The sequence below is a fragment of the Coturnix japonica genome, chromosome 1 (genome assembly GCF_001577835.2).
Source record: "Coturnix japonica isolate 7356 chromosome 1, Coturnix japonica 2.1, whole genome shotgun sequence".
NCBI classification, from domain to species: domain Eukaryota; kingdom Metazoa; phylum Chordata; class Aves; order Galliformes; family Phasianidae; genus Coturnix; species Coturnix japonica.
In genome coordinates this window covers 157,309,950-157,323,985 of record NC_029516.1, presented here as the reverse complement: position 1 = coordinate 157,323,985, position 14,036 = coordinate 157,309,950, and the positions used below count along the sequence as shown (strand labels likewise).

Sequence of the window (14,036 nt, the reverse complement as noted above, 5' to 3'; positions counted from 1 at the left end):
ATGAAAAGCAAACACCCTTTCCACAGTGTCAGAACTGCTCAGTAAGTTCTTCACAAATGTGATGTTTTCCTTTCTCATCAGCAGAGATGACACAAAGTTGTGGAGCATCACCTCTAATACAGAGCATTTTGCTGTACTGTTTTGACTGTTATAGCTCTGGGTTTCAGTGAGTGTGATGCTGCTTCTTTTGTTCTTCTGCCACCAGCTCTGTCACCAGCTTCCTTCAGGGGTGGTGTGCTGGAGTCCCCAGAAGGAGAAAGGATATGGCCTTAAAGGCAACAGAGACCAATGCAGTAGAGCTGTCCCAGACAGCTTGTGTCCACGTTGTGTCTAGCAGACTGTGCCACCAGGTTGGAGTGACATGCCCCTTTTCCATCTGCTGGCAGCTGTTTGCTGTCCTTGTTCTGTCTTTTCAGATTCAGTGTCCCTTCAGTTCCTCAGCCAAGAGCAAATGGACAGCTTGCTCTGACATGTCCACAAACATGGCCCCACTCCCCTCAGACAGCCCTATGAGCACAGCTTCCAAACCAAACAACGGCTGAGATTATTTAAAGACAGCCCTTGGATTCCACCATCCATTCATCCATCTCTGGTACAAAAATAACACATTGTTTTATCTGTGAGAATAAGAATGTTTTTTCAGGGGAAATAAAAAGAGCAGACTGTTTCCTTCCTGACTCATTTGCAAACTCCTCTCCCAACCGCTAAACACAGACACCAACACGAGGCATTGCTCTGCTGCTTTGATCTGTAGCATCACGACCTGAGAGCCAGTGGGACAGAGGGAAGCGCTGACACTGGAGGCAGTGGCATGATGTGCACCCTGGGAAAGGCAAGGAAGGGGCAAGGCATAGAGAGGGACCCCCATGAAAGCTTCAGTCCCATCGCTGCAGGCTCAGGAGTGGGCTGGGAGGCAGTCCTTCCTCATGAGAAGGTCAGGGACTCCTCTTTGGATAAGACTGATGCATTTGTAATGAGTGAAAACACCTCCAGTGACATCCTGTCATGGGATCAGAAGAGAGAATGTGGGAACGCATTTTTCCTGATTATAGTAGATAAGAAAAACTCTCTGTTTGTCTCATTCAGTCTCAAAGCTATATATTTTAATATGCTAGACTTCATCTCTTGCTTATCTAAGAGCTCCCATAGGAGTCATGCAAACACACTGCTAGAGATCCCTACAGGGCAAGTAACTAGAGAAGAGACCTTCCTGGCTGCGGTCTTCCCTCTACTCTGGTTCATGTAAAAGGAGATATGACTTCCTAGAAGCCTTCTGACAGAATGAGTGTGGTTGTAATAAATAGCCGAGATACAGTGGTACAGTAATCAATACCACAATGTATTACATTGTCCAAAACTATCAACTAGCAAGAGACACCAGACAGCAACCGCTAAGGGACAACTCATTATGTTAGTGATTATAATGGCTATTAAATTCTTGGCATCGTTTGGAAGGAGATGGGTGGTTTTATCTCCTTGATTACATCTGTTAGGCCAGTCCACATGTGTATGTTCCTGTCCTGACCTTTTAAAGTAACTTTATTGCATTATCAATGATGCCCATTAACTGAGACTGCTAAAACATTCACAGCAGAAAATCCATACTGATTTACTAGCTGTAATTGTCTTTTGCTGTAGGGTACTATTGAAATACTCAGTGGTATTCAGATACATTTAGCAATTTTATGAGATGAGCCACAAAGACATAATCCCTGCCTAAGAGACTGGATGGTAGCCAAAGTGTTTTCTATAAGGAGGTACTAAGTGAATTTAGGTCTATTTACTTAACACACGCAATCAATACGATAGGTTATGTCAATTTTGTACATGACAGTGACATAAATGGAGAACGCTAGCCTATTTCCACTGCCTCATAATAGATGAACTAAAAGGATATTCAATAAAACCAAATAGTCACTGAATTAACCTTATTTGAATGCACTCGACAGTTACTTGGTGGAAGTCACTGCCACAGAACACCACGGGGTGTTTAAATGAAGAGCAAAGTAACTCCGGTAATGGCTTCAGAAATAAGGAGATCATACCCACTTCTCACAGTAAATACCTTTAAATGCAGCCTCATCTAGTGCTATCCTGACGTCTATCTAGTTCAGTTGCATTGAAAATAAACAAATGAAAATATCCCGTGCCTCTAATTTCTGTGGAATTAAACCAAAACGGGAAAATGAGGGGTAGGAGGTTGTTCCTTATTTTGGTTTTTGTTTGTTTTGATGATGCTAAATTTACATTTGTCTTCTACCCTGACCCGATCTTTGTTGGGTTGAAGCAATTCTTCTTTTTAGGTCAGTGTAAACACACTCTGAGTTAGCATTTCCTGTTGGGCTTCCTTTCCAACCTGGTACGTTTCCCTTACGAGGACTTCCTTCAGATTGCTGCTTTCAGAGCTTGCTTCATGCTGCCCAAGACATTCCCCATCCCTCCCAGCCACAGCAAGAGCATCCCCCTGGCTGGCCAGCCCTTCCCATGTCATGCCGTGCTTTACCTTGTACAGTGACGTATGCTGTGCTCTCCACAGACCCCTTCAAGTTGGTGGCTATGCACTGGTAAAGTCCTTCATCCTCCTCTTTTACTCTTTCAATAAACAGCATTCGGCTTCCAGGCCCTAAAATTATTCCTGTGAAACGAAATATTTTGCAATGAGCTGGAGCCAGGATATAAACACAAACAGGCACTCATGTAATAATATCTGCTTCAAGTTCTCCTCAAAAGAAATCCGAGCCACAGACTGCACAGCGCGGTGTTATCCACAAGAAAGCCAAATATACTTGGAAGTTTTGGGAATGCTTTGGAAATTGGTTTGCAGAGCACTTGTGTGAGTGAAAAGCTCAGCCCGAGGGAGTGATGCTGGGAGCAGCTGGTATCACGTGTGCTGATTGGCACCGTGGCTCAACTCCCACCCAAACAAGCTCCTCAGCATGACAGTTCTGGGAACTGGGTGGTCTCCTTACTTCCTTCTGCACTCACAGGAGCAGGACTGTCATGCTTCCCTGACCAGCTCCATGTGTCCTCATCGGCCTTAAATTCACCCCAAATCCTACTCACTTATGTGACACTGGGCCCCTTCTCAGAAGGAGCTCAGCTAGTGCAAGGAAAGGTCCCATGAGGTGCACCCTACAACATAGGAGTTACATGAAGTTTTCAACACCTCTTATTCCAGCTTGCGCAACCCAGAGTCCAGCCTTGACAATATTCCAGTGAGTGAGGAAGAGGCAGGCAGCAGATTTGGCATCAGGCCTGCATTACAGATATGATATAGCCAGGAAATGTGCAGTCAAGTACACACTTGTGCATTTGGCTCCATTAGGTCCAAAGTCCCATTGAAATGCATCCCCACCAGCGATTCCAGGTGGCTAATTAAAGTGCTCTGACTGACCCCGTAGAGATGTCTTCCTGGTTCCTAACCTTATGTGTTGCATTGCTCAACACATAGCATCCACTCCAGAAGATAATGCGAAAAATCCACGTCACAACCACGTGGTCACTAATTTTAGTGACTGTGTCGAAAGTCTGTGCATACTTACAGCTCACTTTGACAGATACTCAGAGTTCTTCCCACCGCCTTTGCTTATGACATAGTAATTTCCAGTAGTGTAGGCCAGAACTTCAAACACAAACTTTCTAAAAAGTTAAGACTCCACAGGTTTCAAGTTTCCACAAACCAAATCTCCTTGAACATACTTTTTTTTGCTGAGCCTGTAACATGATCTCATTGTGTAAGCCTGATTTGAATGTGCACAAATTCCCATGAGAAAGACTTTGTCTTTTCACTCGTCTCTATCTGAAACTTCCAAGGAGCACTTCTACAACTGAGGTGTCATGACATAGCATAAACTGATGTTTGAAGCCACGTTTGGACACAGCAGTAAACATCTCCCAGAGTTTTCCTGCAGTAGCACAATGTCACCTGGGAAGCTGTTGTTTTCTGCTGCATAAAACCTGGATTCCATTTCTGGGAACCCATTGGATGGGATTAGTCTGATAGCAGGGCTGTGAATCAAGAAGAGACTTTGGATTCCTGACAACATTCCCTCTGGTAATTGCACAGACATCACTTCAGCTTAGTGTTCTCCTGTCTAGCAGTACTCTGACACCTGACACAGCCAAGACACCCGATCTTTAGGCTCCCTCTATAGTAAGTGGAGGGAAACAGGATTCTCTGGAGATGACTCTTCGAAGATGCAAACTGAGGTATCTGCATTTGTATTTTTCCCACTGACTCCATAGGGACATTTGCACTTGTTGACATTTTGGAGTGAGAAAGTATAACCTAACAGACCCGTAATGCTCAGGCAATGCTGCTTTATGTCTGGGTACCAAAGCCAAGGACTCTGCACACAGTTACAGGACACAACAAAAAGGCTGTACAAGGTCAGAGCTCTCACCTGATTCTTGCTGTATTTCCTCGTGATTTTTAAACCAGGTTATCTGGGGCTCAGGGATGCCATGAACCTGGCACTCCAGCATGGCGGAGTTACTGGTGTTCACCGTCTGATCCACAAGCTGCCGCAGCAGAGCTGGTGCCTCTTGCGCTACGAGACAAAACAACACCTCCATTTTACATTCCCGTAACTGTGGGGCTTTATTATCCTTCCTACCAGCACTTGAGTGATGTAAGGACCTCTAAGGCAGTTCTATCATGTTATCTGTCCACAGATTTTATTTACCATATTGAATAGGCTGTCATGACTGATGAACACCCAATGACTTTGTTTAACAGATTTCCCCTGATTCATTATCAACCACACTGGTTTATCAAAGCTAATACATCTGTATGAAAACTAAGAATTTTGCAGACAGCAGAAACAAACTATGAGACCAGGACCATCAACAATTAGCAGGACACCCTTGTGCCAGAGCATCACTGATGGCACTAAGCAATACACCACGATATCCATGAATGTGACTTTTATGTTTTACTTACTTTAAAGAATGCATTTATGAATCATATTCAGTAAACCTTCACAGTTTTAAACCAGAAATGACGATAACAAAAACATTGTGTTACGCATTCCAACAGCGTCACAGATTTTTCCACCTTTGTGTTTCGACTCAGCACAGCGCAGTTGAATATGCCCATATCCTCTGGGAGCCCACGGATGCTTTGGCCCCAGAGGCCAAAGCGAAACACTAGAGTTCCATGCAGCATAGCAATGCTGCTCTTTTTTTGCTTTTATCTACCAAAATTCGGGTGAATGCAGTGTAATAAAACACATCCATTCCATTTAGTGATACTGCATGTATGAAGTGCAGCTCGCATTGAATGTTCTCCCAGCTGAATGGAAGGGCATTTCCAAAACACTTCATGGACGTCACAGTAAAAACATCTCCAAGAGAAGCAAAACAACAAATCCTTCCCATCCTCATTTCAGCATTTTAGCACTCCTTCCCCTGTTTCATACAGAGCTGGATGGTGTTCTGACAAAGGCATCTGCAGCATTTATGTGCTTTATAGGGGAATAGTTTTCTGTGACACTGACAGCTCTCACATGATTCCTTCTGATGTTTGGGTTCCTTAGAAGCAGTGATGGAGAGGGGAGTTCCTGAGCCATCTCTCGATGCAGAGGCACAGCAGATTCCCTTGAATTTCCCCAGACTTACAAGAACTGAATTATTTACAGTCTTTCCTTTTGAGGATGCTGCCAGGATTAGTAGAGACTGACATGGTAAGATATTGTAAAATATGAAATAGACCAAAATGAAATAAAAAAGCACTCTTTGCTGATATTTTCATTTGGAGTGCAGTAGATATCAATACATCCAGTATAATTCTGTCTAAATTTCTGTCATTCTGTGTTAGGAAGATTGTATTTTGTCCTTCATGAAAAACTGACTGTCTATCAGATGTTTTCATCTTCACAATTGCTCTGTTACCAGCTGTGAATAAAAGCTCTCCAGAAAAGTAAAGCACCTACGTACCACTGGCTTACACAGTGTGGCTTACACAGCATGAGCCCTGTAGCACTAAAAGCTTTTTCATGCTTTTACTGAAGTCTACCTTTGCTATGCTCTTATCTCTTGAAATTAATGCAGCGGCCAGTTTGTGGCTTCTCTGAGCTGCAAGTCTGTAATTCCCAAGGGCAATGTTATTATTTGTTGACAGCGTAGCAGACAGTCTGTTCTCACTCCATGAGCAGCAATGCCTATGAGAGCATCTGTACAGCACATTCTTCACTGAATACCTACATAAATGATATGGTCAACAACATCTGCCCTATAGCCAAGGAGGCAGTTCTCTTCTCATTGTCACCTTCTGTGATTTTTGCACATTTCTCATTTTTTTCACAACAGTCTGTCTATGAGAAGGCATCTTTTGACACACATCCACATCCATAAACTGAGAAGAGCTCCACGTTTTGCATTAATCAACGATAAACAATGGGCACCCCAGCCCACACATGTAAAGTGAAGACAGATGACAGAACAAAGGCAAATCACACATTCTATGGGTTATTTGTGATTATTTTAATTTGTTTATAGCCATACACTAAAGTTGGGTTTCCACATCAAGAAAAACTGTCTTGCTTAAAACTTAGTTCCAGTCACCATTCACATATTTCCAATAATTTATCTGCTGCAATCAGCTGATTTTTCAAGGACGTGGTCAACCTGAGGATTAGGTTTGCCAACCACCTGCTTTCTCTTTGCTCACTTTTGCAGCACAGCCAAGCAGAGAGAGTTCCAAATGGGAGCTGTGCTGCCCTACTCCGCTCGCCCCGAAGCCAAGGGCCAGACTCTGCTCTCAGTTGCCCCAAGGAACTTCATTGTAGGCAGAGTGTGGTCCAGGGAGGTGACAGGAGGTCACAGAGGGGAGAAGGGGACACTGGTGTCACAGCACGCGGCCGACCCGGAGCAGAACGGAGGAATACATTATGATTTGTTCATCTGGGGAAATATTTTCCATTCTGTACATCTTTGCCCTCTGTTATAGTCATGTTGTTTTTTCACTTATTTTATTAACCAGTACAAAAATATAAATACAAGCTTTAATTTTAACACTTAAAAAAAAAAAAAAAGGAAATATAATCCACACCTTTCTCCCTAAGTAATATATTACACAATAAAAGATAAACTCCCCAAACCACTGAGGTTCTCCCATCATCTGAGGACATCAAAAGCAACAGTCTAGCCGCCAAGAACTGCTTTCCAGTGAGGTTTCCCCATGCCTCCCAGCACGGGCAGGTCCACAGTGACCTCCCAACACCCTCACATAGTGGGGCTTTCCAAGGCTGGCAGGACGTACACTCAACAGTGATGCACATCATTGCAGCTCGCAGCCATTTCACAGAGGAACAGACTAATGGGCACGTCTTTTTTTGACCCACACTTATATTGTCTGGCCACTGGCTGCTACAAAGCATCACTCTCTGGCTCCCAAGGCCATGGAAAATTCAGAATGTCCTGTCATCACCGCCCACCTTGCCATCAAATGTCTTCCCACAAAACAGCCTTGTAAAAAGGGGGATTCGGTATTGAAATTCTTCTGAAGACTTGCAAATGCTCCAGAGTGCATTTGCCCTATTTTTAAGCCATCACCAATGATTTCACTTGCTTTTTAGGCATATTTAAGGGGAAAAAAAAAGAGAGACCCAGGTCCCTTTGCAAGAAGGTATTGTTTCTGGAAGCCATCACATAATAATGAACAAAAGAGCTACTGTATACAAGCAGGCTATAGGTGACATTTCAAGATATAAATGATTATTCTTTTCTTTACTCTGACAACTTCCAGGTTATCAATTGTTTTCTAAGCATTTTAGGCTCCATGAAGCTGGCATTATGGGGAAATGCTATTGTTTACCCTTTCACACTTGACAAAAGCAATTCCCACGTGAAAGACAAGTTTAGCCGTGGGACACAGTCTCGATACCTAAAGGAGGAAATTGTCTGGTGAGTTCCCAAGCACAAGAAACTGTCATGTTGTCAACCTCTATTTTAGAAGCACGACCACTTTGTTCCTTTGCTGTAGCTATTTTGGTCACTACGGCCTGTTTTGTTATGGCTTATGTAAATGCTATATAAATGATCAATCATAAATGTAACCAAAAATAATAAAAGCTATGTATTGTAAAAAAAATAAATTTATCAGATCTATTAAAAATAGTAACTTCTCCCTTATACAGAATTTATAATACACAGAAACATCTCATAGCAAAATCATGACGAAAGAAAAGAAAAAAAATAAAGGGAAATGCTCACAAGGAAGTTTAAGGTTGCCCTTAATTCTCCTTCAGCAGTTTGTCTGTCTGGTTCTTAATCCCCATAATAAATCCAATTGACATCAGATACCAAAAGCAATGAATATTTTTAATGGCTTCAGTTTGGGACCTGTACTTATAAAAATGTATTAAACCTCTCACTGCGCTGGCTGCAATCTTGTGGGATATTTCTTTTAATAAAATAATCACAACATTACAAATTCCTGTATCGTCAGGCCAGAAACAACACTCACACTTTTATCGACAGCTGTTTACATTAGTGAAGAACTGACTTTAAAAATCGACCAACACAGCAACTGGAAATCTACCTGGATTTATTTGGAGAAACACAATTCACGTCTGTCAGTTTTTAAATCATCATTATTATAAATGATATGATAGAGCTGTGCATAATATCAACATTTTTATTTCTTCCCTGCATACTTCCTTTAGAAGATACTTTTTAAGATTAATGTACTTTAGTGTATAAAATAATTTCAAATAAATAAGCATTAGAACTTGCTCAGCAGGTAATAAGTCCATCAAGATCAGATTAAAATAAAAAATATATAGTCCAGTCAATGGCAAACTGAGTTGTGCTCATTCTGCACATTAACGTTAACTTATTAAATGTCCGTTGTTGACTGAAAACAGCAGTTTTTAAAGTTAATCAGTTTATTCAGCTTTGACTTTTGACGAGGCCGATACCAAAGTGGAAGAAAAGATTGATCCAAAGTTTTCCTGATCACTCAGCAGGAGGCAGCAAGAGAAAAAAAAAGAACAATATGCAAAATGTAGCGCAGGGGATCTTCCAAACCCCAGCTTCCACGTGCTTTGTCAAAGCAGAAAATACCCGTCTGAACTCAACTGGAAGCTCACGCAAAGATTTTGTTTGCTACTCCTCCTACGTCCAACCCATGGGGGAATGTGCACCACCTCAGGGCCTGAAGGGTGGCAACAGCAATAAGAAATCAAGATGATATGAGACACCTGATACTGTTTAATGAGTCCTTTAATGTTTTACATTGCTTTGTGTTGTACAATCATTCCTTGTGCTCTTATATTTGAGGATCCGAGAGTAAACAGCCTTTTTGTTGCAGTGCTCACCTCTGATTGAAACGTCTTTCTTTTGAAGCACTTCTTTCCCCGTGAATATGTTCCTTGCTCGGCAGGTATAGGTGCCTGAGTGTGCCAGGGAAACGTTCTTGATGGTCAGAGTGAGGGTGATGGAGTGATCCTTGTTGAGGGCCTTTCTTGCTTTCGTTTGATTAGTAACTGTCCTCGGTAAAATCCAAGAAATGTCTTTGTACATGTATTTGTTGGCTGAACAGGACAATACCAGATTCTCTCCTTCAATGGGAACTTTTTCCAAACTAATGTGGAATCCATTTGGTACATCTGTCAAAAATCAAGAACACTTTTTAGTTTATGTGAAGTGAATGAGCCAAAATTAACATGGCGTATATCATCCCCTTTATCAGAAAGTCTTTGAACTAATGAATGTCGTTGTCTTCCTGCTGAAGTCTCTCAGCTTTCCTTTCTCATGGTAGGCTCCAGCTATTTGATAATTTGTCTTAGAGCTACAAGATACATGGGTTGGACATCATCTGGTGTAAACTGAAGCTGATCTTGGAAGTATTGAGTTTGTATAAATGTTATGACAAGGCAAGACAGACTGGGGCAAGGTACCAAAAGCAGAATTATTTAAAGACAGCATGCTGGGACTATGAAAAAAGAGATAAATTCTGGTCTCAGCTGCAGCTTGTGAACTGTGTAAGAGAAGTTGAATCTCTAGACAGTGAGAGAAAAATACTGCGGCTCATCATACTTATGTTGTTTTCTCATTATTCATGAGTAGTCAGATAATTTATGTCTATTTCTTAGATATGCTTAAAATCTGGAGAAATTGTGCAATATGTGATTACATGCCTGAGCTTCACTCAGAACAGAGATATTTACTTCCATGCACATAAAACACTTTGGACACATGACAGAAAAGCAGAATCAGTGCTCTCTGGCCTGGTGGCAGTATTGAGACAAAGATCACCTCTATTCAGACTTCTTGGCACTAAATGTAGATGAATAACATCTCTACATGAGAGAAACCAAGGATCACCGCACCAAGCATTTCCCAAGCACAGGCAGTTCAATTAATCCTATAGTTGAAAGAAATATCCTTGGTGAAGCCATGTGGGCAACTGCTTGTAAGATTTACATCACTTGGAGAAAGGACCTGTGGTCCTGATGGCCACCTCCAGGCCCTTTCTACCAGGTGGAAGGCAGAGGCGTGCTGCTGGCATAAGTGAAAGTAGAGGCAGGTTCCTGAGAGAAAACATTTCCAAGTTTTTCTCCTAGAATGCAGTCTCTCCCTGTTTATTTGTAGCCAATATTCCGATAAAGTCATTTCCTTCTCCTTTCAGTGAAATCAGCTTTGGCCAATTTCAATTGTTTTCTCATTGCTAATTGCTACAGCACTTGGCTGTGAAATCACCTCAAATTGTAAGTACTGTTTTGTCTTTTATAAGGGAGAATTATGCTTTCTTTTCTTGTCTCGTAGAGCATGAACAGCTCAACACAGGCTTCCATTCAGCTGCACGCATGCAAGTGTCGCTTTGGACCTAATGTGAAGAGTAGGTCTCCAGTGAATAACATCTCACACTCTTCCAATTACTTCTTTCACTGATTGGCCAATCCACCAGAAAGCTTCTCTCGACTCTCTAAATCCCCTCAGTGCAAACTGAGCTACCTTGTCTCCCCCAGGATCAACAGACATGATTTGCTCACCACTGGTATTCACAGAGTCCTGCTGTCACTAGCTCCCTTAACTGTGTTTGTGTCTCTTTTCTGTACTGAGTGTTAAACATAGGAAAAAAAATGAACTCTTGTTATATTGAAGTATATGTTGACTGAAAGTAGTAAAATAAACCTTTCCCTACAGAACAAAAAACGTATTTAATGTAAGCCATTAAAATGCAGCATCTGTTGAATGTAGTTGTTTTATGGGCAAAGGCTTACAGCCCATGGAGTGATGCAGGCACCTCCAGAGGGCAATGCAGCCCCATCTTCTTTGGATGAGTCAAATTCCAGAGGTCCTGCTCTGTCATGGGATAGACACCCAATCTACACACTTCAGTTAGATGAAGTGAATTGTCTGCTTGATTTTGTTAAAAGCCATTGAGTTCAAAAGCACTTAAATCCAGTCAAGGTGTAAAATTTTGTTTGTGCATAAGTGTTCTAATCTATGAAATTGCTGTATCTTACTTCATATCTGAAATTGTTCTAATATGTTTTGGGAAAGGAAGCTTATTGGTTTGGAATGCTGCTAATTTTGGACTTTTGGATATGCCAGTGCTCAGGAAAGAGCTAAGAAGTGTCAGGCAAATCTCTAAGATGAAATTACGGATCCCCTGGGTCTGAGGCAAACGAACTTCTTTCAACATAAAAGGATAGCGTGCCAGCATAACAATATAGTTGCTACTACTTCCACGTTGTCGGGTCTGGAACACTTCCTAGATGTGTCTTCTGTGAAGAAAGACTATTTTCTGAATAAACCTAAGGACAAAAGTAAATGCACAGGATTCCAAGAGAATCATTTGTTTAAAGGCATCAAGCCCCCTAATATATGACACCTCTCACCAATTGTTACAGACTCAGGCTAGCTAAATAACGTGGCAGGGAATAATGTAAAAGGGTTTTATTTACTTTAGTGATTTGAAGCTTCCTGTGGAAATAGCTCCCAGGTTTCCTGATGGAAGATTTTGTTTATCTTTGCCAAGCACCATCGGGAATCTCAAAATAAAATGCGCTCAGTGACATTGGGAAACCAGGGAGATAAGGCTGAGCTGTTCCTGTTTTACCCTGTATAATTGCAAACACACCCATGAGCCTGCTGTGTGCCAGCAAAACAGCCCAAAATGTAGGGAAAGGGGCAGGCTGGAGGGAAGGGGGCTACCACAGCTGAATTTGGTATAAAGGTGTTTTTGCAGATTGTTTCATCATCAACAAGCAGGAGAGCTCAGAAATCACCTTTCCATATCACTTGCATATAAGACTCACAGCTGCTGTTGTACACAAACACAGGTTGGGATTAGAAACAGGTTAGTGTGCCAGCACCCCAAAAATGCCCTTCATCTGAAAAAAGCAAAAGGAAAGGGAAGCTACCAAGAGCCCATGGAATTCATGTCCTGTACCTTCAGGCACAAAGCAAAAAAATATACCACCCTCGTATCTCCCAGAAAGTCACGTGCAAGCCCAGAAATAATGATATGTACAATAATTTTATAATAAGGCCTTGACATTACTGAGTCCCCTCTGCTACACTTTCTTGCACTAAACTTCTCACATCTACCTTTCCATGAATGGGCTGACAGTGCAGAACTAGGGCTGCTGGGATGGTCTCTGCCTTACCACTGCCTTCCCAGCAGTCTTGACCTGTTGGGAAGAGATTCCTCACACCACCACAGCTGCTCCGCTGGAGTATGTGCTTTTCCTCTTCCTGAAGACAAGGCCTGAGCATGATTGCCTCACAGAAATGGGATTCTTCCTGTCTCTCTCTACTCTCTGGGATCCTTTCTGGCTTGTTCCTCAGTAGCTCCTCCTCCTATAATAAACTGCCTTCTCTGTTTAGACACTTTCCCCTTTTGCACTCAGTTTTGCGTGGTTTAGGCTGGCTTCATATGGCGCCAGCAGTCCCAACAACATGAGATAAACTAACCCCAGGTTGTCACCCACGACCCAAAATGCTGGTTTAGAATTCATCAGAAGTAAATACTCTGTGGTGTCTTCCCATTTCTTTCACACCCATCACTATTTGGGCTCATGATTTTAATTCTCTCCCTATGTATTTCAATGAATCCTGGATATATTTACGTATTTCATTCCTTGAAGTGAAACACAAGCAGTTTGGTCTCAGCCTGACAGAAGAGAATTATGATTACATCACACAATCAACTGATGTGCTGTGTGCACAGAAGAATGAGTCTAACAACATTCTCGTAAGAACAACGCAGAAGCATTGTTTAAATAAGCTGCCTTCAATCAGCACAACTGAGCGTCAGCAGATGAGCAGGACTTTCCATGTCTCACAGTTTATGTTGCTTAGCTCCAGGAACTCAAAGGAAAAATGCTTTTCAGCATCACCGCCTTATACAAAAAGACTGCCACCGGTCAAGCTGTTTCCAAGCCATAATAAAGCACTCCTCTTCTGAACACCAGCCAATGCCAGAGCCTTCAAAGGAAAGTTGTAATATTCTGTACGTTCTCATGCAAGCTCTGATATCAAGGAGAAGGATTTCCTTCAGTCCCTGGTCAAGATCTGAGAATGTGAGTTCTAGGAAGGGAAACTAATCCTCTCACATGTCACAATGCTAAAATGTCTGAAACAGTCAGCATATTAGTCAGCCATCCCTGGATGTGTTTAAGAGCCATTTGGATGTGGTGCTCAGGGATATGATTTAGCAGAGGGTTTTTAGAGTTAGGTTACTATGGTTAGGCTGTGGTTGGACTTGATCTTAGAGGTCTTTTCCAACCTGGGTCATTCTATGATTCTGTAACTTTGAAAGGGAGATTTGCATATTACAAATAAAAATGCAGCTTTGTTTGATTCCAGGATCTTCCATGTCACATTCTGAAGACTGATAATTAAGAGCTAGAGAAGCTCATATTCATTACCTTGCACATTCAATGAGCAACAACCTCTGTGACTCTCAGCCACTGCTCAAAGTTCTGTGCAGTCCTCACACGAGGGTGAAAATACAGCTCAAACAGCACATTAAGTTAGGAGCAATTATGAGTTGATATGTACTACTACAGCCAAAACACTTC

General features: G+C 42.0%; 1 protein-coding gene across 1 annotated transcript in view; it reads right to left on the bottom strand.

Moving 5' to 3' along the window:
• FLT1 (fms related receptor tyrosine kinase 1) overlaps positions 1 to 14,036 on the bottom strand; it is a 99,531-nt gene that overhangs the window by 27,001 nt on the left and 58,494 nt on the right. Inside the window, exons 13-15 of the mRNA XM_015852074.1 lie at positions 9,321 to 9,611; positions 4,404 to 4,550; positions 2,504 to 2,635 (exon numbers count right to left, since the gene is read on the bottom strand). Of these exons, the coding sequence (XP_015707560.1) occupies positions 2,504 to 2,635; positions 4,404 to 4,550; positions 9,321 to 9,611 (570 nt within the window). The remainder of the gene's footprint in view (positions 1 to 2,503; positions 2,636 to 4,403; positions 4,551 to 9,320; positions 9,612 to 14,036) is intronic.